Source organism: Crocodylus porosus, unplaced genomic scaffold (assembly GCF_001723895.1).
Source record: "Crocodylus porosus isolate Cpor-Errol unplaced genomic scaffold, CroPor_comp1, whole genome shotgun sequence".
NCBI classification, from domain to species: domain Eukaryota; kingdom Metazoa; phylum Chordata; order Crocodylia; family Crocodylidae; genus Crocodylus; species Crocodylus porosus.
In genome coordinates, this window is record NW_017728951.1 from 18,905,327 (window position 1) to 18,931,924 (window position 26,598).

Here is a 26,598-nt window from a genome sequence, read left to right on the forward strand (position 1 = left end):
AGCACTCTTTCCTGCTTATGCAGGGGGTCGGACTCGATGATCCATTGAGGTCCCTTCCGACCCTAGCATCTATGAATCTATGAATCTATCTATCATTTTTAACTACATATAACACACACAATATAGAATTCTACCTATATCAGAAATCTATAGCATATGGGATTTTATTCCTCCCTTGCTTTCCATTCAACCATTCAAAACTGACCAGCCAAGTGTACCAGTCTGAGTCACAATCTACAGAATGCAACTGGAAAAAGAGTTCTCTCAACTTACCTCCATCTTCCCATAAATCTCTAGGAGTCACTACTATTGAAATTGCCTTCTGCTCCCCATATCGAATACAGACCAAGAGCAGGGCCATGTCTCTACATGTTTCTATTGTACATAGTTCTAAAATCATTAATAATCTTTAATTCTGAAATCATTAATAATCTTTAATATCATATACTAGCTTTAAATCAAAGGCAACATAATTTTTTTTAGCCATGGATTTATTGTTGGTATTATCTTTGGAAACCATGGATTCTTAAATTACTGCCATGGCTAAACTTAGTGGCAAAAGTGCATTTCTGTATTTTTAGGGCAAAATAGGTGTTTCTGGGAAATTATTTTTTGGCTATGTGAACACGGATTTTTTTTTTCAAAATCCTATTTGTAAAATCCAATTAGGCAATGTGGATCAGTAATAGTTCATCTAAGAGATTTCAATTGTACATATTCATTCTCTAGACAAGCTGGGCAATGGCAATAGTGGAAGGCTGTTTGCATGGAAGGCTACTGCGCTATTCCATAAATTAGGAGGCAAACTGGACTGTCAACCTTAACTGCGCAGTCCACATGGGTTACCTCCAACTCCTTCCAAAGTGAAAGTGTTGTGGTAATAGGTCATAAAATGTATGCAATGGTAGGATGCTCCTCATCTTAGGGATCCTACATTACCTTAGGATCATAGCAAAGTATGGCTGAAAGGAATCTCATCAGGCCATCTAGTTCTGCCCCCTACTCAAGGCAGGCTCAACCCTGGCTAAATCATCCTAGCTACCCGTTTGCCTAATGTCTTACATATATTTGCACGGATTATACCTCATCTTGCCACCAGTGAAACAACTGCTGCTTACTTACAGTCAGTAATAATACATCACAGTTGAGGGTAATTAGAAGGACACCCTTTCTAACAATCACCAGGAAGACTTTAAAATATGTGGGAAGTATTTGTGTGCACTGGGATTAGACCAAAACACCAAGGACAACATCGCTCTTCTCTTCTTCTGGGTACGCAGAGGCTGTTATGACTCCAGGTATGTTTTCAAAACGTGTTGTCTTTATTGACACAAATATTGTTCTCTACACTTACACCTTCAGCAAGCATCTTACAGTCAGTGAAAACACGGAAACCTGCTCAAGAGATTATTTTAGTAGGTATCCTCTTGCTTTAATAGACTGTTGCAACGAAGCGTAAATGGGAGGCATGCAACATCAGTACATAATGTTCGTGGTGCAACTAGGCTGTTAGCTGTTTGATTATCCTCTCTGATCCACTGGCCATGGATACTCTCTCTTTGCACCAGTGATTCCACAGAAACCCTTTTGATGCCCAGTCAAACTTTCATACTACCTTTGTGATGCTAATGTAAAAGAAGAATACAAGTAACCCACCTGTCACCTGCATTAAAATAAAAAATTGAAATCATGCCATTGGTTTCATTGACTGCCTTGATTGTAAGCAAGATAAACAAGATCCTTGAAGCAGACATTTGATTCATCCTACGTTCAACTTGGGTGCAGCCGTTCATTGAAATATGTGGTATCAGGAATGGCAGGAGAGAGATCAGTCAAGTGTTATTTTAAATTAATACAAATATAATGCAAGGCCTTGACTCTTGCACATAAATTCCTACCAGAGGGTCCCTCTACCTACACAAAGCTCTTTATATGATGTGGTCTTCAGGGCTACGTTTTTAAAGGGATTGCTACAAAGTATCTTTATTTGTAGGTGACTAGACTTTGTCGACATAAAAAACCCATGGAAGTCCGGCCTTTGCGCCTGAGCTTGATCTTCAGTTGGTTTGAGAAAGTGTAGGTCCATGGAAGGCATTGCAGCTATGTCAGCATATATCAGATGAGAAGCTGGCTTTGCATATATAATCATTTAAATGACCTAAGCCTGGGCACAAGCTGCAGAAATTTATTTTTAAAGAAACATTCTTATAAAATAAAAAGGAACTACTTTGTAAAAAAATATGCTTGCACAGTTAAAATAGGTCCTCATCTGTTTCTTCAAAAAAACATGTTGACAAACCAGAAAATTTCTCCTAGATAAAATTTGCATAGATGTGTGGAAATGATTTATTCTGGCTATCACTAAAGAAACATTTTTGGGTGATCACAACTTTATTCATTTTGTTTTTAATGCACTCCCTTCCCTTCCCCCACACCTTTCTCTTTGGGATAAGCCAGATTTTTTCCTCTTTCAAAAAGTTTGAAACCAGTGACCACTTCTTATGTTTAATAATTCTGAACCCTTTCTTTAAATTTTTCCCAATAAAATAAGATGCTCTTTATATTCCAAAGAAGTTTTTCACAAAAGTCTGCAGCACTGGGGTTTCTGATGATGGATGAATATGAAACCCCCTTTTGTTCTCGTAAGTTCATGATGTATATCTATAACTTTCTTGTTTGTGGAGATAAGACCAGCCTTGTCTCACTAACTGCCATTTCAAAGGAAGATTCACAGTTGTTTGACTTTTGATCTGTGTGGCAACTAGCTCGACCACCTGCACTGGGTATGAGCTGTTACTGAGCTTGCTTTGTACCATCTTATGAACACAGCGAGCCTTTTAAACCAGAAACAAGCTGATATGTGAATACGCCAATTTACAATGTAAATATTCAGACTGGAAATATGGGCATCTCGAATGGCCAAATGTGTAAAGAGCATATATTGTTTACTGATTTATATCATTAAATAAAACAGATGGCTAACGTTCTCCATCCACCTACAGTGGATTGAAACACAATAGTGTAATAGTGTGGTACACTGGTGAATGTGAAACATTGCTTTGTACTGGTCTAGGATTATAATAGCTGCTCACAAATAAAGTAAAAGGCCCCATATTTCCACTAAGAGTAATTGGCTTACTGCACTGGAACAATGTTACCTTCACAATCGACACATGTGAACCATTCACACTTAAAACTACATAAAAAAAAAAAAAAAATCTAGCGGTGACAGAAAACAGCAAGCGAATTCACCCGTATGGATAAAGCGGACCATATGCCTTCCAATAACAAGGCAAGACCAGACATATCGAGAACCACATTTTAAAACAGTCCCTGGTTTATTATTTCAACAGGGTGATAAGAGTGCACAGTGCTTTATAGACTTCCAGGTGTACATTTTGCTTGCAGAAGCATCTGCATACAAATACGCAGAAAGATGCATTTTTAGCACCAAATTGCCCAAGTTGTGAAGTGCATTCAAGAAAAGAATTTGGCCTAACATGTCCTCTTTGTAAGTTATAAATTGATCTTCTGCAAAAGGCAAGGTGAAGATTGAATTCTCTAGGGATGGAAGGTACTTTAGGACACACTTCATCTCAAATCCAATACAGATGCTACAATAACCTTCTGAGTCCGATAATACAGTTTGTCTTAATACTACAAAGTCCAAGTTAAACAAAACCTATTAGATAATCAATGTTACATGGAGAGATTTTCTGGGTTAACCATGTTAATGGTCTCAGAATGATAAGTAAATATTTGCAGAACACACATGGGTCACAAGAAACCTCTTTTAGTGCTTCCCTGAACTGGAAAATATTAATACCACTTAAGAGAAACTGTGTACAGACATAGAACTCATTAGCACATATAAAACCACAAGGAAGATGAGAAATGAAACCAAACAATGTTAAAAATCAACAGCTTTAATATATGAGTCAGGCCCTCAGCTGATGCAAGTCTATCGCACCACCGATTTCAAACTGATGACTTACACTTGCAGTGTCCAAACGATGTTATTTCCAGATACTACGGTTTAACCTTCACAAAACTGTTTTGTTTTCTCCTAGAAAATGATGGGTATATTCTGTGCAACTTCAGTAATTCCTCAGTTGTCTCAAAAAAAGCAATTAATAAAATATGGATTTGAAGAAGGACCCGTTGTTTTGTCTTGGAGACAACCTCAGTCCAGGGCAAAGGTACTGCTTAAAGTGTGTAGATTTGCATTGATACACAAGCAGGTTGCAAGAGTCTTTCCTTTGATGGAATCCTGTTTTAATGATACTGGGTGTAAATTGGGAATTTATCAGTTATAAAAGGGTGTTTTCTTTTATTATTACAACTTGCTGTGATTCTGCTACGACTTCATAGGCCTGTTTTGATCTGAACTGAATCTTCCACATTAATCTAGGCTCAGGAAAAATAATCAAATCTTCATCTCCCCAACCACAGAGCAGACTAAACAATCTCGTATTATGAGCCCCCCCCCCCCCCCCTTTTTGTAATTCACGACTTTGTTATTCTACAGACAGCTGTTCAGCAGATCAGTGATATGTGAGCATTTCTTCCCCAGGATGCCAAGGTCCAGTCCAGCATATCCACGTGCTAGTCAGGGATAAAAGTTCTCCCTCAGTGTAATTCTTCCTTTTCCACTGTAACAACAAACTTATCTTCCACACCAAGCTCTAACTGATCATGTATTTTAGTTTCGGATTTCATCAGGAAGCATTGTCATATGTCAGGCCCTGTTCTGGAAACCTTTCACAAATATTGCTCATTCGAGAGTTTTGACAGCAAGAATGCCTGCATAAGAATTACTCGTACAAGTAAGACTTGCAGAATAAAGCACTAAGTGATGCAACAAAAAAAAAATTACCTCCTCAATCCTGAACTTCAAAAGTGCAGGTGGTAAGACCAGCGCACCAAATATTTCCTCTTTTGGGCTAAGTACAGACAGTCAAAACGCCTGTGGCTGAATTGATTCAATCTTTGCAGGTTAGTCTAAGCTGTGTAGATTGAACTGATATGCAAGTGAACAGACATTCATTTTTAATTCTGGAAATGCAGCTGCATGCCTGCAGTGGCCCAGGCCAGAAGCTAGGCCAAGGCTAGCCTGCTGATTCTGCGAGGAAGGGGTTTGTGGGGAAGTTGCAAAGCCTCCTGGGATGCTGGGGAACTGTGAGCTAACTTGAATCTGGAGGGAATCTGGGACAGAGCTTGAATAAACCGATTTAACATAAATCAGTGAAGTCCAATACTACATTCATCCAGGTTTCTCTTAAACTGGTTTTGGCCACTTTGAAAGAGGTTTATGTGCACTGAACTTCTGTTGTGTTACAGATCTAAACCAGTTTCCAATGACCTATACCCATTTATTTGAAGCTTCTGTTACTAGCCTTAGTCTCTGAAGCATATTTTTTGCATGGAAATTATTTCATGCACATAATGGAACACAAGGGCCTCCTCAGACACAGTCATACAGAAGCTACCTACCTACATATGATTATACTCATCTTCCAGTCATCTCAAAGATCAAACAGTGTTCTCCAACATGGTAAGACAACATGCAAATTGTCATAATTTCAATAGGACTTTATGATTAGAAACGATTGCCTTGAATACATTCCTTTGTATATCTTAGGTGTAGTTGTGTACATATGTTGTTCTATGACAGCTATAAGTGGGGTCAAAATAGAAGTGACCCTCCATTCACTGTTGGACATTTCAAATTCACTGACTCAAGAAGAGTTGCTTTTAATAACTTGAATGACTACCAATGAAGCCAATGATTTTTCTACTTCACCTGCAGAAGCAACCTGAGGGATATTTGAAATATTTTCATTTTTTGTTTGCTATTTCAGAATACAATGTTTGAATTAACTTGCACTTGTCCTAAGAAAGCATGGCTGGCATGAGCCTTGCCTTTCCTCAAAATGACATGCATGTCACAGTACACTTTGGCTGCAGAATAACACTATGAAATGCCTTTTGTTTCACTTGCATGACACAAAATACAGTGAACTTTACTACTTCCTTTAGGCTCTTGCCTCTTAATGACAGTAAGTAGGTCTCAACGCACAGCACAACTACAAGGGGTTACATGATATTTAACTTATTGTAATACCTTACATTCTTGGTATATGTCGTCTAGGATGACTAGCATGGAGTAGGGCCCATTGGGATCGTACTTTTCCTGCAGAAACATAACTGTGCTTTAGATGATGTTATTTCCAGCTGCTTAGCTGGACATAGCTGGCTAAGGGGGGAGGCAGGGGGGGGACAAATGAGACAGTAAGTCCAGATGATATAAAAGAAAGTATAAAGGCCACAGTACATAAAAAAAAGAAAAAAAGGACCATCTAACCAAGGCTGTTTAGAATATTGTCCAGCATGTACACAAGGGAGGAGAGGTGGTCAACTGGGCACAGAGATAAAGTCTTTCACCATGAACTGAAAAATAAAACAAATGCCCAGGTCTGCCTGAAGAAGAGATGGACACAACACTTTGCATAAAAGTAGGCAGATGTACCCTTTTTATGACCTTATGTATCAAAAACTTCATTAAAATAAAACATCAGTCGCCTTACTGTTTATGGACTTGTTTGCTTAGTTTCAAACTCAGAGGAAATTTTTTCCTCCCCCTAGCTAAACTCTCAAAAATGGACAAATTTAGCCATCGTAACATGCCTGCATTACTGAAATTGTTGTACGTGGCATGATTCCAGAGGCTTTGAGTGTTTCTGTGTAATACTGAGAATTCTCCCTATCTAGACATATGGGAGCTGAACAGCTGCATGCAAAGGGAGCTCTGCACTGTGCAGGATGAGCCCACAGAAGAAAAGAACGTGATTTTTCCAGGGCTTTTTATCATTTCCACACATGCATAATACTGTCTGCGGGAAGCTGGGCCAGATCTGGAAATTGGCTGTTAACTGCTCATTAATTACATGAAATACATCTTGAAAAACATAAGAGAGCATTTCATATCTGAAATAAGAACATGAAACCCAGAATAATATATGCTGATTTTTAAAATTCTTCCTGCTTAGTACTATTGATACGTTTCTTTATCCCCAGGATAACTGTATTCCTTTATTTGAAATGTCTTAAAGGTTTACATGTTTTTGGGTTGGAATTCCTAATAATGAAGGATGTTTATACCCTTAGGAATTTTGCTGACATTACATTTAAGTTTTCCAGATGTTTTGCCCATCACTTCAACAAAGACACAAGACAGCCTTTTAAAGTGGGAAAAATGACCGGAATGACCATTGGTAATTAGTTCTCAGATTTGTTCTGCAGTAAACGTAGAGCAATGGTACGTTCATTATTCAAGATACCTTATAATTAGCTGAGCCACAAGGTTTGTCAATAAATGGCCAGGGTTACTTCAACAGTGCGACGCAAATATTTACATCAATGTAATATGCAAATTGCTAATTTAAATGCTGGGAAATGAAAAATAATACTGTTTTCACTGTGCCATTACCAAGTCAATGTGATGCAACCTGTATAATTTATGGCACATGTTTAAGAGCATAAACAACAGGAGTTCAGCTATTTCTTCAGCGCAAGCCAAAGATAATGGTGCTACCCCAAGAAATAAGTAAGCACCGCTGGCACTGGCTCCCTCCATATTTTGATTCACTACGAGCACAGTTCCCTTGCCTAAAGTTAAGTAGGTGCTCAGTGACTTTGCTGAATCAAGGCCTTAGTAGTGTAACTAGGGCAGGGTGAGTGGGGATTACCTCTGGGCCTCAACTACAAGAAAGCACCAGAAACTTCCTCCTGGAGTCTCTGCCTGTGCTGCCCCTACACCCATACCCTGTGCCCCCTACACCCCTCTGGTCTACAGTGCTCAGCATACCTCCTGTGCCCACCCCAACTCCAGGTGCTCAATAATGAGCTTGTTGTGCCTCTGGCCTTGGTCCCAGATGCAACTCCAAGTTCACAATCTGTCTGCTGCACAAAAAGATGCTCTTTCTATTACTTTTCAGCCCAGAAGTACACTTGAAATATTTTTCCTTCTGTACCTAAAAGCCAATAAAACAGGTTCTACTTAAACTTATTTAAAAAAAAAAAACACCACAACAAAAACTGCTGGCTTGAAACCAAATGCACAACACTTTTGCTGGAAAGGAGATTTCCCTAAAACCATGATAACATGGGTTGTAAAAGTAGAAGTTATCCAGTTTAAAATAAAATATGGACAGATGCCCACAAATGGCAGTAGGAGCACGTTTCCCATAAAACACTTCTCTCTTTCTGAGTTAACTATCTTCATGGACAAGGGAAACACCTTTAAAACTCAAGTTTGGGAACAAAAAAAAGTCCTCAGCTGGCTGAACACTAAGAAACCGAGACTGAACATTGATACTGGTTTTATGGCACATTATAATCCATCTCATTTTGTGAAATTCTTCCTTCACGCTACAAGTGATAATGCCCCTCCTTCCATTTGATAGGTCTTGATCTCCCATTAAATCAGGCTTGTTTTCTTCTACTAATTATTTGTCTGCAACCCCTGGGGATTTCTCCCCTCTTCAACAGCCCTACCCATTGTTTTTAATCATTGCTGTGCCTGCTTCTTTCCTCAGACCAGATGAAGAATGTTTTATATTCGAAAGCTTGTCTAAGTTTATCCCGGTTGGTGCAATAAAAGGTATCAGCCACAAAAATCCTTGCCTCTCACTTATTTAAAATAATCACTTATGGATACTCAATGCCTGCTACTGAGGGAGGCTTCTGCTCAAAAGAAAAAGTTTATGGCTGAGGTCTTCTTTGAAGGGCAAAAAAGTAAGGGAGGGAACATGAGGAAACAGTGCCATGATTACTCCCAGTGCTGTTCCAGTTTGCATCAGTATGTGACTGTCTTTTTCTGATATTTGTTGTGTGGAAGTGTGGGCTAGATGGTCAAGAAAGGAAGAAGAAAATATCTGGGAAGCCAAAGCAGACCCTAATTGATTTTTCAAGTCTCAAAGAGGTAGAAGCATGGAAGAGAGCCTGTACACCCACTACGCTATGTTGCTATCCACCCTGATCAATCTGTGGAAGGGAAGCTTATGTCGGACCTGAGAGGATACTATATTTTCATCTCAGCCATAAGGACAATGGAGGAAATGAGGCCCTCTTAACAATAGCTGAAATAATTTGAAAAGTGCTAGGAGAAAGAACATAGTTTATTCCCAAAGCAGATTCCCAAGTAGTAGCCTAACAAGAGCAAGGCACTGACTTAGAGGAGGCACAAGTGTAGAGGTGCTACTGCTGCAGGCTTAACGACCAGAGCTACTTCTGCTGCTGCCATCTAGGGCAGGGGCTGGTGACATCTGGTCCTAGGGCACAGAAGTTTCTCATGCATCTTCTCTACAGGCAGTTTTTAGGGCATCTACGAAATAATAAGCATAGGACTAAAAAGTTTTAGATTGCAAAAGGAACCTGGAGAGCTGGGCAATAATATCCAGATATTGCTGAGAAGAATGTTGAAGAAGTTTGCCCTCTAATACTAACTACTGGGGGTGTGCAATTTGGATTCAGCCTGATGCGGGGGACAGCGACTCGATTAGCTGATTTGGATCACTGTCTCGATTCATTTCAGCTGAATCTGAATCTGAAGATTCAATTCCGATTTGGAGAATCAGCAATTTGGCCATAGACACAGCTTTATGTTTCCTACCCTGGGGATCTTTAAGAAGAGGCTTGATGACTACCTGGCTGGACTAATTTGAGTCCAGTCTTTTCTCCCACCCAGGTGGGGGGTCGGACTTGAAGATCTACGAGGTCCCTTCCGACCCGACTTCTATGATTCTATGTTTTTTCTACCTCGAGGTACCAGGCATGGCTTGTGAATGCTGAGATGGTGGGGCAGATGGAGCATCCTATGGGAGAGCGGTGGTGTCCCCCACATGCTCTGCAGTAGACCCCCTCCCCTGTACCTTCCTGGCTCGGCGTTCAGCCCCAGACCCAGGGGGCACCAGTCACTGAGCTAGGGAGCAGGGGGGGGGGGTCTGCTGCCGAGCATGCGGGGGACCATCCCACACTCCCGTGGTATGCTCCATCTGCCCCACCATCTCAGTGTTCACGAGCTGTGCTTGGTACCTCAAGGTAGGAAGAATAAACATATAAAGCTGAGTCTATGGCCGAATTGTCAAATCTCTCCGAATTGAATCGGAAGCTTCTGATTTGATTTGGAGAGATTAATGGGTGTCCTGATTTGATTCGGTTCTGGAGATTCAGCTGCCAAATCAGACTGAATCTCCTCCAAATCGAATCAGCTACCAAAGTTTTACACAACCCTACTAAAGACCCAAGGCTCCCCCAAAACAAGCACCCCATATGGCTAGCATAGCTGAAGAATGCTAGAAATTACAGTTACCACAAGGGAGTAACAGGGCTAGAATTAGGTCTGGTTACATTTACCTGAAACCCTATTTTACAGCTGTGTCAACTGGGAGCTGCCTTTTGCATGCATATGAAGTGCAGCTTCATCTTATGTCTCTGGAATCATGGTGAGACACCTTCACCACTGTTGCAGTGCCTTTACTGCTGCTCCTTTTACTGGTTCTAATATTGATGGTCATGCAGGTGTTGGCAATTCACATAATTTATCCAAAGTTGGACACTTATTGCATCATTTCCATCCATTGCATTAACAGCAGTGTCCTCTTTAGAAGCAAGTCTTAAATAGGATCTTTTATATGGGCAGCTGTGTTCATGAGTTTTTTCAGCATACCATGTATAACAACTAGGAAGATGAAAATCTGAATGATTAAAACATTCAGCTGTGAAGTCAGAAGCAATGATGTTCTAGTGGGAAGATGTGTTGTTTGGAGACTCCTACTTTTTTCAGCAATGATAACGTCAAAAAGCTCTTGGGTTCTACCATGGCTCCTCCAGAAAGGAAGCTGGCAGGTGCTGTATTTATTTATAGTAGGATCGAGATTCACCTCTCCTGGCATTTTTATTCAGGGCCTGGTTTTATTTGTTTCTAATTGGACTGTTCAAGTTGTTTAGACACTGACCCAGTTGCATTATTAATGTTTATCATGGCTACTGATCTCAATCATGGACAACAGTTTTGTTTCTGAAAATGTGAATGGGGGTTTTATAATTTGAGATGGGATTTACACCTGCTTTGACATCTTTCTGATAGACTGAAAACTCTTACAGCTCAGAAAGGGACTGAAGGTTCAAGACTGGATGCTTCAGATGGGACTTCATTATAAGATAGGGTTGAGGCATAATATCAGGTTGGAATCATATTACGCATACCAGACATATAATACATTTATTGTACTAGCATTTAGAAACTTTGTAATTGGAAACTTGGTGAGCTACTATTATGTACTGAAAATGTCTGATTGTTGTTGGCTGTCTTCATTTTTATGATGTGTGTGGAAATCTGGGTAAGTGTCAAGGAATATGAATAAATAGCCTCTTAATCCTTTTGCCTGACCTTCCCAATTTGCTGATATCAACATAGTCACCAGCCAACATATGTTTTTTTCATTATACAGAAAAATGGCATATTTGGGAACATAGGAAGACAACGTTTCAGGTTAAGTGAGAAGAATTTTTTTAAAACATTTATTACAGATCTTTCATCAAATGGATACCCATAGGCACTTTCCAGCAGTACATAATGAACTCTGATACCTAGGAGGTGACTGTTTCTTTTAGGAGCAGAAAGAAGACCAGAAGACTGGACAGGGAAAAGAAATCAGAGTGGTACTCTGAGAGAGCATGGACTTCATTTGTGGCATGCTTACTAAAAAGGTTGCCCCCCACTGGTAAGGTTTCTCTCCCTAACCTGCCATTAATTTGCTGCGTCTTACTTTGTGATTTACCCCGTCTTCACTTCAAGCCCCCATTTCTAAATGTTAAAGAAAGGTACCAGGTAGCTGAAAAGGATCCCACACATCATTTTAGTTCCTAAATCCATACTTGGATACCATAAGAGTATGCAACAGAAGTCTATCAAATTATCTAGCTTTTAAAGTAACATCTGATCATGCTCATAAGAAAAGGTGCTCAGACATTTCCAGCTGTAAAAAATTCAAAACAGTTCCATTTAACAGATCGCATTAATGACTAAGGCAGGCACACAGCTTCAAAGAATAGCAGCAGATTCCTACCGGCAAGTAGAAACTGCAACATTTAACTTAATGCCCTTTCCGTATGATAATAGCCCTATATCATTGTTCTTTATTGGTTCCAGTAATTAAATGAGTGCCTGCACAGTAAGCAGAATTCAGACCCAACTGCCAATTGACGGTAATTACTTTCCTACACTTTTACTTGATCTATCGAGATCTTTGCTGACTTCCTGGTTTTGCATCTTGCTGTTGTTCCTTCCATAATTCAATTAACACTTGGGAGCTGCCGAGGTTGGACTATCCCCCAGCCAGGTCTGTCCTTACAATGCTAAAATGAAATGAAGTCTCTTCTGGAATCTGGTAAGTATTTGCAAATAAAGGCGCGAGCAAATTTTCAGAGGAGCTCTTCCTGTGTGCATCACCACTGCGCAGGCACCTCCTGACACACATCTGTATCATTCCATGGGTATCCCCCCTATTTGCTTGGCCCAAACCTTAATCTGCCTTTTATCCAGATGGGTGACTCAGTCAGGCATTTTTTTGACAAAGAAAAAGGAAATCCATTGGCCTTCTGACATTAAAAAACATGCCTTTTTAGTGTTTGACTACATAATCCATTTGTCTGGAAACAGAGCCTCGAGTATATTTTACAAAGGTCATATTTTTCATTTGTTTTATGGAGCACTTATAAACTAGGACTTCTCACTGTGATTCCCAAACACAAAACAAAGTCAAAGGTTACAGCATATGTTTTTGTTTCAGCTTCTCCAAATTACTTGCAAATGTATTCAAACACAATATGAGGAGATACTTTATTTTATTGAAAATAACAGACTACAGGGTCCTGCCAAAAAGGCTGAGCTACATCAAGCATAAACATGGAAAAAATACATTGGTTTAGAAACCCATAAATCCTTATTTGAATCTGCCAACCTGAAAGCCTAGTAAAGCCCGAAAAAACTATTTTTCCTAAATGCTATGTCTGATTAAGCCATACTATTAAGTGACAGCTGAACTTTAACATTAATATGATATTATTTAAATAACTGCATGATTTTTTTACACTAAAAATGATGAATGATTTTTAGACAGCTCAATTGACATAAAGCAAGAAGCCCCTTTAATGAGATTTGACAAAATGGAGACATATGCAGAATATTCGTTACAGCTCATGTCGCAGGGCCCTTCCTGGGGAGGCTATGGGTTTGGTTGTGTGTTTTTTTTGATTGTCTACAGGCACTCAACCATCTCTTTCAATTGCCACTTCCTTTCTCTGTGGATTTTGAATTTAGTTTATGTCATTTACATATTACTCTTAATCAGAGAATTTTCTATGTTACGGTTCAGAGTTGGAATTGAGAGAAGTCGGTGAAATGGAGGCATAAGGGGCAGTTATCTTAACCTTTGTCAGCTGGGTATATATGGAACGAAGAAAGCTATTTTCCCAACTCGACTTATGGAGAGATAAAGCTGGCACAAAAGAATAACTTATTAAATTCTGTTTGTCGGCATTTTCCAGGGCTAGCGATAAACCAGTAACTTTGCTTTAAAAAAAAAAAGTTTTACCAAACTGCCTTAAACAAATATGCACAATATGAAAGCTTGTACCGTGCAAAGGGACTTCTGAAGGGTCACCTCATATCAAATCCTTGCAGAATATTCTATTAAACTCCATCTTCCTTAAAAAGTTTCTCTCTCATAACGTCTGACACCACCCACTAGGCTGACCCTTTCCTTCTTTAAGAAGCTGAATGCAACCGTAAAAGTATGGACATCACAGAGCCACATAAATGTTGCTTTGCTGTATAAACCCCACAGGTCAGGGGATTCCACCAATTCAAAAAAGGCTGCCTGGTAAGCTGCTGATTTAAATTCAAGGCAACTGAAAATCAGTCCATTACTTCCTTCCCCCAGTCTGAGATAGATTTTTAAGATGCTGAAAATGTTTCTTCCCACCTTACTTTAAATCCTAGGGACACAGGTTCATAATACTGGTGCATCGTGCTCCCTATTGCATTCAAAATGAAAGACTTAATTAAGAATTATGCTCCAAGTCTAAATAAGTACAAATACTTTGAAATACACACACACACACAAACACGCACACGCTTCTCTGAACGGACAAGAATAAAATCAAGCGAATGTGTTAAAATACTTGGCTGCGTCCCCCGAAATAATGGGTCAGGTATCGCGAAGAAGGAACTTATTTTTGGAATACAAGAAAGACAAATGGCTGCATAAAGCGGCTGCACCTGAGGCTATTGAAAACTATGTTACAGCCAGACTAAATTCTTTCCTTTGTGTAAGAAAAACCTCTGTGGGAAAACCTTCCCTCCAATCTGATTCTTTCCCCTCCTTCAATGCAAGCCAGCTTCAATATCAGCTTTTAGTTTCAAGAGATTCTACACATAGGACTATACAGAAAAATACGCAAGTTAGCAAAACTCGGTGACACGGTTTAAAAAAAAAAAAGGGAGGGAGGTGGGGGACAGAAAGAGAGAGGAGAGAGGGAAAAGTGTCCCTACCTTGGCCTTACCTTCGCAACATCCCAGTTAGGATCCTGGAGCTCTTCCCCAAGTTTGCATCTGTTTCTCTAAGCTGAGGAGAAAAGGGTAATATTAAAACATAAAAATCACACACTCTCAATTCTGTACCAACAGCACAATGTTGTGCTGGCTTAAGCAACCTCAGTTTAACCTACAATAGATTTACATTTGAGAACCATAGCAAAGACTCTGAAATTTAAGTGCAATTTTTTTCTTCTTCCTTTTTTTTTTTTTCTTTACATAAAGATGAAACCTGTGAAAGATAAAACAGTCAATGCAACAAAGATGACAAAGAGCAAAGGCTCTAGCAATAAAGGTCTGATGAGCGAATGCAATACAGATTGATATCTATATTTCCCATTGATGTGTGTGTGTAATGCCTATGCATATTAGAAGGAGTTAAGCGTGGGCATCAAGAGATGAAGAAACACCCAAAGTGTTAGCTCTTCTTGGCTTTTTACAGATTTTCTTTCATTGGCTTTCAAAGATGCTCCCCAGATAAAACGATGTGAAGGAAAACCAGCATTACCAAATACTGCTATATTTGTACAGTGCAAAACAGACCTTGAATATATCCATGGAGCCAACAAAGCAAAGTTGTACCTATTGTCAAGACGGTAGCTGGTCCTGATCTTATAGAGTATGGGCAGTTGCACTGAATGGATCCCCAAATACTTTGCAAACTTTACTAATGGTGCAAACCATATGTATAACAAAGTGTGATGTTTTCAGCAATGAGCATCTGGATCCCAGAGTTTCAAAGCATTTTTAGAGCCTCTGAATGATGACTTCTGATGATTTGAGACCTTGCTGGGAAACAGCACTATGCTGGTCTTCCCTTGCGGTGGATGGACCTGGTGTCGCAGTCTGTTCTAAGAGAAGGACCCTCACCTTCCTCTCACTTGTACTTCAAGACCAGAAGACAAGCACCAACCAATTATTGCATTCCTTGTGGGGGAACGGTCTTCTCATACACACTCAGTTCTGCTGGTTTGTCCTAGATATTTCACTCTTGGGAAAAACAGGTATCTTGAATCTCTATATCGTTTCAGCACTGACAGCAAAATCAGGAATAAAACCTGACAGTAAAATCTGGCAACTATAGCAGCCCCCCCCCCCCTTTTTTTGAAATGCGCTATATATATTTTTTTGAAATCCACAGCAACAATTTTCTTCAAAAGAAATAAAGCCGTTATTTTTATTATGCAGATATAGCTTCAGGGGGAAAAACCTGCGTAGAGTGTGGGGACATACCTATGTAACACAACCAAATGTAAAGGAGAAAGTAAAAGAAACATTAGGAAATACATTAGTTTTTTTAGGTGACGAGAGAGAACTTCCACAATCTGCTTTTGCAGTTGCAAAATTAGGAACGAAGGGACTGTCCTGAGGAATTTTTAATCTCTTAGTCCTAGGCCAGTGAGATCTCTGATGGATCAGCCACAGACTTCTGCTGACCAATGGCTAACCATCTGGAAGGCACCCATGTCTCATCTGACACAATGAGAGTTATCCTTAGGAGTGGGGATTTGCTGAGAGAGTTAATGGAAGAGGAGCTTCTGTATTCTGTATGGGTACACAACGATTCAACATCTACTGTTTCATCCTCACATCTGATTTAATGAGTTATGGCATGACTCAGCTGGCCGGACAACCAATGCTTTATTGCAACATTTCTCAACCTGTGGGTCATGACCCAAAAGTGGGTCGCAAGAATATATGGAAGGGTCATGAACAAGCTTTAAAAATGGATTCTCCTTTAAAGAAGAAAAATGTGGGAAACTGTGCCTTCTAGCCTACAAGGGGCTATTTGCTCCAGAGTTTATTGCTCCTAGGCGTGCCATTTGAACATGCACCCAGGAGCAATTAGTTCGGGAGTTTGTTCATATGCAGCATGTTGAGCTGGGCTGGAGAAGCCCCAGCTGGCACGGAGCCTGGGGGGGTCAAGGCTGCTTCCCTTGGCTCAACGTGCTGCAGAGGGGCCGGCTGGAGCATGAGGATAGCCAGCAGACAGACCCCACACTGAAGCAGAGTCATGCCCAAGCCAGCCAAGCAGTATCTACACTCTGCAGCGGGATAGTACTTGTATTTACAAGTGCAACTATTTACAAGTACGCTCCCACCGTGGTGTATATGAGTTTATTCCAGCCTAATAGGGGAACACACGTAGATGTTTACTGCATAGTAAACGTCTCATGTAGACGTGCCCAATTTGGCTTGCAAGGCAAGACAATTCAACATGTAAAATCAGGTCTTAGCACCCTATAAAAAATTGCTGCTATTTAAAATAAAAAAAGCTTAATAAGGGTTAATATTTTATCCCAAATACAGATGGACAGCAAAGTATAAATACATACCTTGCATTGCTCTCATCTTAAGTTCAGACGTTCAATGCTGGGCAGAGGTGTTCAGTATTTTTTTCTCTTTCTTGCAAAAAAATTTTTTTGCTGTGTATCTTTAAATTTTAGGTCAGTTTTGCTCAGATTGCTTTGGCAAATCTGGAAATCATAATCACTACTAAGTGTAGAGAGGGAGAGGAGGCTGAGTTACACAGCCATTACACAGACAAAAGGCAAAGCCATTTAGTAAAAATAATTTGGAGCTAGTATACTTAAGGTATAACAGCACAGGGAACATCAGAACAAACTTGGAATCTGTCTGTGTACAGACACTTGGTGATGGTTTAGTGAGGGATGATCCTGCCTTGAGCAGGGGTTTGGACTAGATGACCTTGTAAGGTCTCCTTCAGCCTATAATCCTATGATTCCATCTACAGCCTTAGAGGACAGGAGAAGAACCCACGCTCTTTTTCTTCCATTGGCAGAAAACTCATGAAGACTTTTCAAACTGTAAGTATGCTTTGAAATATTTCATTTCTAAATAAAAGGCTGTTTTTTCTCCATTTCCCTGCAAATACCTGATCACTGTGCAACAGCTGATGTCACACTACCCTCAGCTAGGTCAAACCAGGGAACTGTTTTAGATGGTTGCAGTATCATTGGATGCTGAAGTACAGATTTACGGCTCTACTCGTGACTGATAAAATAAGGGGAAAAAGGATACATGCAAAGAGTATGTTCTGAAATATAAATACTGGTCTATTTTGGGGACTATCATGATGTGTTTATCCTCCAAAACTTTAATCGTTCACATTTTCTTGTTAAGAAATTGTGAAATGAAATTGTGGTGGAGGACTGGAGTCAGAAATTTTGGGTTTTATTCCTGGCTCTTTCACAGCTTTCCCATGTGGCCTTGGGCAAAATACATGCACACGCACACGCGAGCGTGCATGCGCACACCCACACAAAACAATGTTGTTCTATTTCAAATGAGTGCTAGGAAGAAAAATTAAGGATTTTTTGGGAAAGTGTGTTGAGATCGCCCCTTAAAAGTCTAAATGAGTGCCCGAAAGCTTACAAAGAAAGATCTTTTTTTGTTGTTGTTGCTATTTTCTAGTAGGTTTAATAAAAGGAATCACCTCTGAACCAAGAGTTTTAGAGATCTGTATTCCTTATACAAGTGCATGACATTTTAAAATGTCTTTTTAATAGAGAGCAAAAGATGGAAGGAATTGAAGATGGACTTGAGATTCATGGAATTGAGGGGTGTGGTGGAAACTAGCAAGTCATACTGTCTACTTGTGCCAAACTAGGATTGTTCCTAAACAGTCATTAGTACTCTAAAATTTTATCCTATCTAGTTAAAATGATTCCGGAAGTGGGGTAATTTGTCCTGTAGAATTGTTTTTGACATTGTACTTTCAGAGATTTTTTTTTTAAATATGCAGCCTAAATCTTTAATTTCTTAATTTATTCCAAATATTTCTAGCTATACTTATTTTGACACTTTTACTCCTCTCCCTCTCTGAGATTTTCATTCTCCAGACATTTAGAGACTATTATCATGTCTTTACTATTTAGCCAAGCTATGCATATATTTAACTCATTTAACTATCACTCGTAAGTAAATCTCTCCAATTTGTCAGTATTTTCCCAACAAGTCCCGAAAAAGTGAATACAATAGTCCAGTTTGATACTGTCAAACCATAGTCCTTCACGAACAGTTTATTTGCTGTGACAATGCCATTGAACGTGTAGTGGAAAGATACTGGCCACTCAGGGAAACCAACCTTAACAAAAAGAAACGAGAAAACAGGAAACTTCCAGACGTGAACCAAGGGCGTAACTTCTGAATGGATCTCAAAATGCAGACCTATGCACTCACATGGATTAAGTGGGGAAATTTTCTGAATCCCTCCAAAGCAAAGCCCTAACTATGTAGTACAAAACAGGATATGAGCACCAGAAACTTGACAACGGGTCTTTGCATGGAGGCTCTTCACTCAGCTTACCCAGCAAAAGTTCATTTCTTTTTGATCTTGCTCCATGTGGCTTCCAAGCTGTGCTGTGATCTCATATCGGTGAGATATGGGACTTCAGGCAGGAAGCCTGGAAAAGGAGGTCTCCAGGAAGCCAGAACTAATTTCTGGCAAGCTGAGAACAGTGTAACTGCAAAAAACATGGGGCCACAACAAGCACATATTCCCTTGCCTCGCCTCTTTTTTATGAGGATCACTAGGATTTGTTAAAAGGAGATAAATATAATCCACTTCCTTGCATTGATTCCTGGTGAAGATGTTCAGTCCAACTGACTGGGGGCCAAAAGTTCAAACACACATGCACAAAAGCTTCTCAGACTATGCTAAGGGTCACTGGATGTATTTACGGACTATTCAATTAGCTTAGTAGGATATTTATGGCCTCTTGCCCAGAACCCAGAAAACGAGCTCTCTGGAATTCAACCTCAGGTTGATCACGCTTTGTTCCATTGCATTAACAATGAAATGCTGTTTCTTTGATGACCCTGTCACTTGAGGAATATAGACGTCGGTCTTGCAGCTCAACAGATCACCATCTACCTTGGGTTCTGTCTCTCTTGGCATTCAAGGAAGGGCCTGATTTGTTAGGATAGCACAGGGGCTTCCAAAGAAAAAACATGAAGTTCCTTTGTGACTTGACCACAACCGGTACCCCAGCGTGATGAAGTCCACTCCTAGGTGCTGTGCAGACAAACGCAGTGAGTGTGCCTGGCATGGGGCATATGTTCAGAATCAAAGGGCCCTAGTACAGCTGTCTTGTGGACAAAGGTCTTCCCCAATTCAGGATGTCCCAAACTTCTTTAAGATGGGGGAGAGGCTGGTAAACACATGAGTTTTCTTAACTGACCAAATCTATACACAGATACATATATATAAAAGATGATGTTCCTAGCTAATGTGTCATCTGGATAAAATCCTTTGGGTGACTTGTAACACAGAAAAGTATTTAGATATGTCTGCCTCATGGAGAAAGAAGGGGGGACCCTGAATGTGGGCCAGGAGCACAGGGGGTCCTCTTTGCTTTAAAAAAAGATGTTGGGGGATTAACACAGCCAAGGTGGCATGTGTACTGAGCATCACCTCTCTCACCTCTAAGTGAACAAAGATGAACGCTGTCTTAGTGGGTCTTAGTCCCAAGAAAATCATTGCCCCTGGGGCAAACCAGAGTTGTGGCTCCCTTCCTTTGCTTCCTCTCTTGCTCTCTCCTCTCCTAATTTCTTCTCAACTCCTGATGCTTCTTGCTGATTGGCATCAGATTTTGGAAACAGGAATAAACAGAAACCTGTCCCCCTCCAGACCTGAAGCGTGTACTTCACAGTCCTATATGCTTCTGCAGTCACAATTCTTCCACTTCCTTGTTTTGCATAGTCATAATGCACCTAGACACTCCAGTTCCTTCCATAAAACAAGGAAATGATGTTATCAGACAATTATACCTATTCTTTTCTTAATAGTTGTTATGTTAATCTTCTAATCATACTTGGCTTTTAAGGAGCAATTTTCATCAGATCTCAAAAGTGCTTATTAATGAGGTTGGTATCATTCTCCCCATTTTGCCAATGTGGAAACTGAAAAAGAAGTAGTAATCTGCCCAAGGTCAGCCAGTACGCCAGTGGCGGAACATGGAAGGGAACCAGTCTCTCCCTCTATTAGCTTGCACTGATTCTCCGAGTAGTTCGAGATTGAGTCCATGGCTGTGCTCACGATTTTGTCCCTGCCTGGTGCTTACTGCCAAGTTATTTTCGACTGTCAAAAGGCTGCGTCCAATATCTCCACATTGTTAACACCTTATAGAAATGGGCACTATAGAAAATCTGAGCACTGATGGACACCAGACCTGGTGGCAGGATCAGGACCGGAGTGTTTGCTTCCAAGCACAGACCCATTCATTTCAATAAGTCTGCCTGTGGGATAGAGTTGCTAGAATCAGTCCTACCTCCACCCTGGTCTTATTTTTAATAGGTAGTTATAGATGATGATTATATACTAGGATATCACAATTGACTTATTTAAGGCTCTAATCAATGTGACGGATTATTTTTGCTTAGCAGTGAACTTGCCCAAAGGACATAAAATCCTAAACCAGCAATTCTTTAGCATCAAACTTACCCTCTCCCGAGCACGCTGGATCTTCTCCCTGTCATGGCTGAGGTTTTCCAGCATCTCCTGTCCAATCTGTTCTGCATTAATAAATCCAAAAGTAAATCATGAAAAATATAGCTTTTGACTGTAAGCCCTCAAAATGCCAGGTTAAATTCCAAGAAAGAAATTTAAGGAACAACTGCATTTAAATATACATTGGCCTAATCACTCCACCTAACTGCAAAAAGAAGGAAATCACCAACACAAAGTTTAAGTTTCTGTTGTAACCTAAAAATGGAGAAGTAACAATCCAAGCACGAGCTGTCCCCTGGAAATTCTTATGAGGACATTTAAGCCCCGTGGACAGATGCTGACCTTTGTCCCATGTAACAAAGGCAGGGGGACTTTCAAATTTACTCCAAGTAGCGGGAGTTAATTTTTCTCACATGTTCTTTACTCTCTTCCCCCTTTTCGTTCTCTTTTGCTTGATAGGAAAGATGAGGAAGCTTTCACTCAGATGCAAACAACACTCACAGAGCTCCTCAAAGAGACGCATTAGTAGAAGATCTGTCTTCTGAAGTTCCTCAACTCCAGCTATTTATACCAAAATGAGATCCTGCCATATCAACTCCAACAACTAGGGTCCTCCCTTGCTTCCTTGGCAGTGCCATTTTGGGGTACACAGCAATTCTTACATGCTTAGAGACCTGTTTTTCTAAGCCTCCTAGTATTTTTGATAATACATATCCAAGTTAAATTGGTGGGAATAGTCTTTTGTTCATATTTAGTTTGGTTGCTTTCATAGTCTCTATTGCATTCAAACAGCTGCAAAGTCAAAGAGAAAATTCAGGCCCCGAGACATAACACAAAGATTTTGGACAAGGCAGGATTTTACTCTTGAAATAGCTTTAATCACATACTGGTCTGAAGCTGAAATAGTTATTACAGATAGGTATTATTATCTTGTTATACTTGTGTAACATACTGGAGGTTTCCATCCTCAAAGCTCTATTCAAACATTCATTAATTCTCCCTACATCCCCGTAGGGGAGGAAAGGAAGCCATAGGACTCCCATTTTACAGGTGGGGAAACGGACACAAGTGGTTGCGACTTGCCTGAGGCCAGGTAGCAAATCTGAAACAACCAGGAGTTTCTGACTTCCAGCCATGTGCACATACCTTGAGGCTACTCAGCCTAAGTTGCCAAAAATATGATTGCCAAAACCAAGGAAGTTCTCTAGAATATGCACTGCTCTGAACAAAAAACCCCTACGTTGTTATTGCTGTTACTCAATGAGGTCTAGTCCTGGATTACTAAATGAGCAAGACCCCATCCTTGTAACACTAGTAGCTAGTAGGGATCAATTAAAAAAAAAAAAAAAAAAAAAAAAAAAAAAAAGCAATAAAATATTTTAAACTATTTTAAATTTTCTGGAAATTATCCGATTTAGAATTGCCTTGAACATGTTTCTATTACTACTGTTATTCCTACTATTATTATTACTATAGGGAAACAAATCATAGGCACCTTCTTTTCTTTTCTGGGGGTTTTTTTTTTTGTGGGTAAGTTCATTTCAATGCAAGGTAATATATATTCTGTCAGATAAAGACCAGAGAAATTCATTACAGTTTACATGTCTGTGTCTGTTGCCAAGTACAGTACAAGTAAGATAAATATTTCTTCAGATATCTGACCACAAATTGACATCCCCATTATGCTATCTGGTCCCTGCTGGCTTGCTGCTCTTTACTTTTAGCTGTATATACAATGCCTCCCAAAGGTGAAATGTGGTAAGATATGTGGTTACCGAGTTAAAAAACTGTAAGGTGGAGTATACAGCTATGCAGATGAGTAAAAATGATTCAAGACTAATCTGTATATGTTTGAAGGCCAAGCAACCTTCCAAATAAAAGTAGAACATACTTTCTCTCGTTCACTATCGAAGCACTTAAAATTCAGGAACGCACACAAAAAACAGGTATACACAATCATTCTAAAACCGTTTCTTTTATTTAAAAAACGAAAAACAATCAAACAATCAAGCTAAAACAATCGAAGTCTAGCAAAGTGGCTCCAGGTTGAAATATAACAATTATCTATGACTAACCTTTAAAAAGATATGGAAATGTAAAAGAGTGTATTTTCAAAAGGAAGAACTAAAAAGACAGGGTAGTTAAACGGCCCAATATTTTGCAACTCGGATGCAAAAAAAATATCTTTGGACGACACGGCTGTTTTTATAATCCAAATTTAAGCACTTCCTGTATTTTTTCATCTTTTTTCCCGTTCACTGGCAAGTTTGCACTCTTAGCTTTTTATAATGATTTAGTTTATTTTCTAACCATCAACGTGACAGCAGCATCAACTGTAACTGAGGGTAAAACACCGTCACTTTGACGAATAGTGTATTTTCCTCTCATTGCCGATGACTGAAGACATCAATAAATAAGGAAGGAGAGCATGTCAGCCAGAATATCACAAAATGAATTGTTGATATGACACACAGGAATTAAACCTTCAGCCATGAAGTTCAACCTGGCAGAGGGGTCCCAGAACTGAGGTAGCTGCATTTCCTCCCAACAGCCTCCAAAGATAAATAATTGGGCGGATCATCAATTTTACAGGAGTTATTTTATTCTATGTGCACTGATGATCTTTGGCCCTTTTCCTTGGGCTAAAGGAGCACCAGAAGTTGAACAAAGAGACCTAGTGGAGGCGACACTGAAATCCTGGCAACGTGTTTGAACATCTGAAACTGGCCCCTTGATGCAAAGACCCTTGCTCTGGTCTCCAAACTTGCACTGCAGTTAATAGGACTTTTGCAGATGGAAGGTCAAGCCAATAACACTGCAGAAATGAAGATAAATTCACTCAGGTAAATGAGGTGATAGCAGGGGATGCTATGAGCCCTCCAATAGAACGACTCATCAGTTTGATATTATTGCCACATATTTGGCATCGCTTTACATATCTCGCCAGGTTTTCTCTGTTTTCCTCCCCCCGTTCAAATGTTCAGGTTTTAATCCAGGAGTGCATGCTAAGATCCTCTCAGGCTATTTATAATGTGGATCAGAGACTAAGCTATTAAAATTATGCACCGTAGTCAGCTTTATAGGATGTGCTGTAATAAGGATGCATACATTTAAGATCAGCACTAGAACCTGAGCGCCGTCAGATATTGTGCAAAGGTGTATTGTACTCATGAACCCTTCGGTTTTGGCTGCCGACTGTAAATTAGGTGCAGCCTGTAAAAAGGCAGCTTAAACTTCTTTTTCATTATATTTCTGCATAATGCCTGGCGCAATGAGATCCCCGCTCCAAGAAAGGGTCACAAGGTGTTGCCACGACACAAATAAATAGCTTAATTTTAACAATACTGTTATTTATTTATATATGTAGGATCCCTAAAGTGACATATAAAAGTACATCTTTAAATTACAGCTAACCCATCCAGCAGCAAAGATGTATGTATGTTTATACTAGTATGATTTTTGTGCTAACTGAATGTCTCATATTATCTCATTCTTAAGCTATATCATAATGAACAAGGGGAAAAAAACCCACCACAATCCAGTCCAATGATGCATTCACAAACAAGTATTGGTTTTAAAGGGCGAATCAATGTCATGCCTCCTAGTCCTAACTTTATTCTGCCTTAAAGCTGTTAATAATATAGCAGGGAAAATCAACTGTTTGACCACTGAGCATGTTGAGAGTAGCCCATTTTTTGAGTGTGTGTTTGGTGGGGGGAGAAGGCATAACTACAAAAATTGCATCTAGCCTTACATGGGCTGGCTGTACAAGAAACTATAACCATATTACTTCCCAAAAGTCTGCACACAATTAGATACATAAATAAAGATGCTTTGACCAATATAAATTACAGTTGTGAAATAAATAGTCGTATTTATTACAGCTGCATTCAAAAGGAAAAGTGGGGCTAAGAAGCAGTTTGCCAAATAAAGAAAGAACATTCATTGAAAAAAGTATCTGTACTTGAAAGGCTCTAAGAGGACACTGCAAAAATGGAGATCAGAAAGTAAAATAGAACGAATAGGCAAAGGTATTTGACAGCATCCCTTTATAAATTAATTTGCTTGGCTTTTATCAGCCTATAAATGTAATAATTGTTCCTGCTGGATTCTATTATTTTCTTTCCTTCCACAGGCAAAGAAAAACTGAGAATCCTCCCACAGAATTAAGAAAATGTGTATTTATTTATCCAAAGACTGGCAATGCTCATTTAGAGCCATATTTGTCTCTTGGGTAAATGCTGGTACATTAGCCTCTCTCTAAAAACTTGTATTATATGGCTGAATGATTAGAAAAAGGCTCTTTAAAAAAAAAAAAAAAAAAAAAAAAAAAAAAATCAGTCTTGCCTGTATGGTAAGTAAATACTTAAGCTATTTGAAGCAAACAAACAAAACCCCCATAAATCAGGAAAAATGAGCTTGTGCCTGTGATGCAATAGCCTGCATCACAAAAAAAAAAACTAGCTATGATATCCACTAAATGAGTGTGGGCCAACTTTTCTGGCAGGCCTGCCACAAATCTCTCTCTCCAAGTGCCACTCTGATCCCTTGCCCTTACCAGATCTGCTGCTCAGCTTTCTGCTCCTTGCCCTGTGCTCCTTGCCTGCTCTACTGCTGCGCTTTCTGCTCCCTGCCTATCTGCCAGTGTTCTTCCTGCCCCCTCCCCAACCTGCTGTGTGCCACGTATGGAGGCTGTCCGTACCATTTGTGACACTCGCGGTGCAGGTTTGCCACCCCTATATTATATAATCATACTTACATAGATTTTAAGTGCATATATGTACACTTACATGTACACTATATGCACACCTGTGTCATGTGCAAGCTATGTCAAAGCAAAAGCAGAGAGAACCAGTAAGCCAGCTATTCTCAAAGTTATGAAAATGGACATTTAAACCAACATGTTTTATACAGTAACATTCATAGCCAAACTTCACTTCTGCTTGTAGTGGATACTTGTACTTTTTGATAAAACGAAGCATACCCAGCATACCCAGGGTACTCAAGGAGCTGGCGAGCGTCATAGCCCAGCCCCTGGCACGGATCTTTGAAAACTCCTGGCGCTCTGGTGTAGTGCCCGAAGCTAACATCCTAAGGGACAGCCAGCATGGGTTTGTTGCGGGTAGGTCTTGTTTGACCAATCTCACTTCTATGACCAGGTGACCTATCACCTGGACAAGGGAGAAGAGATTGATGTCATATATCTTGACTTCAAAAAAGCTTTTAATCTGGTATCCCATGATCACCTCTTGGCCAAACTGGCCGGTTGTGGCTTTGGCTCTACCACGATCCACTGGCTGGGAAATTGGCTTCGTGGTCGGACCCACAGGGTTGTGATTGATGGCAGTCACTCATCGTGGTGCCCTGTGACCAGTGGGGTCCCTCAAGGCTCTGTCCTGGGACCCATACTATTCAACATCTTCATTAACGATGTGGACATTGGAGTCAGGAGTGGACTGGCCAAGTT

The 26,598-nt window shown here is 39.9% G+C and overlaps 1 protein-coding gene across 5 annotated transcripts in view; it reads right to left on the minus strand.

Annotated features, from left to right (window-relative positions):
• VTI1A (vesicle transport through interaction with t-SNAREs 1A) overlaps nt 1–26,598 on the minus strand; it is a 350,990-nt gene that overhangs the window by 119,226 nt on the left and 205,166 nt on the right. For 3 of the 5 annotated variants that reach the window (XM_019555772.1, XM_019555773.1, XM_019555774.1), the window contains 2 exons: nt 21,126–21,196; nt 14,629–14,690 (listed from right to left, as the gene is read on the minus strand). In XM_019555772.1, the coding sequence (XP_019411317.1) occupies nt 14,629–14,690; nt 21,126–21,196 (133 nt within the window). Of the gene's footprint in view, nt 1–14,617; nt 14,691–21,125; nt 21,197–26,598 lie in introns of all 5 variants that reach the window. The other 2 variants (XM_019555775.1, XM_019555777.1) reach the window with 1 other exon arrangement.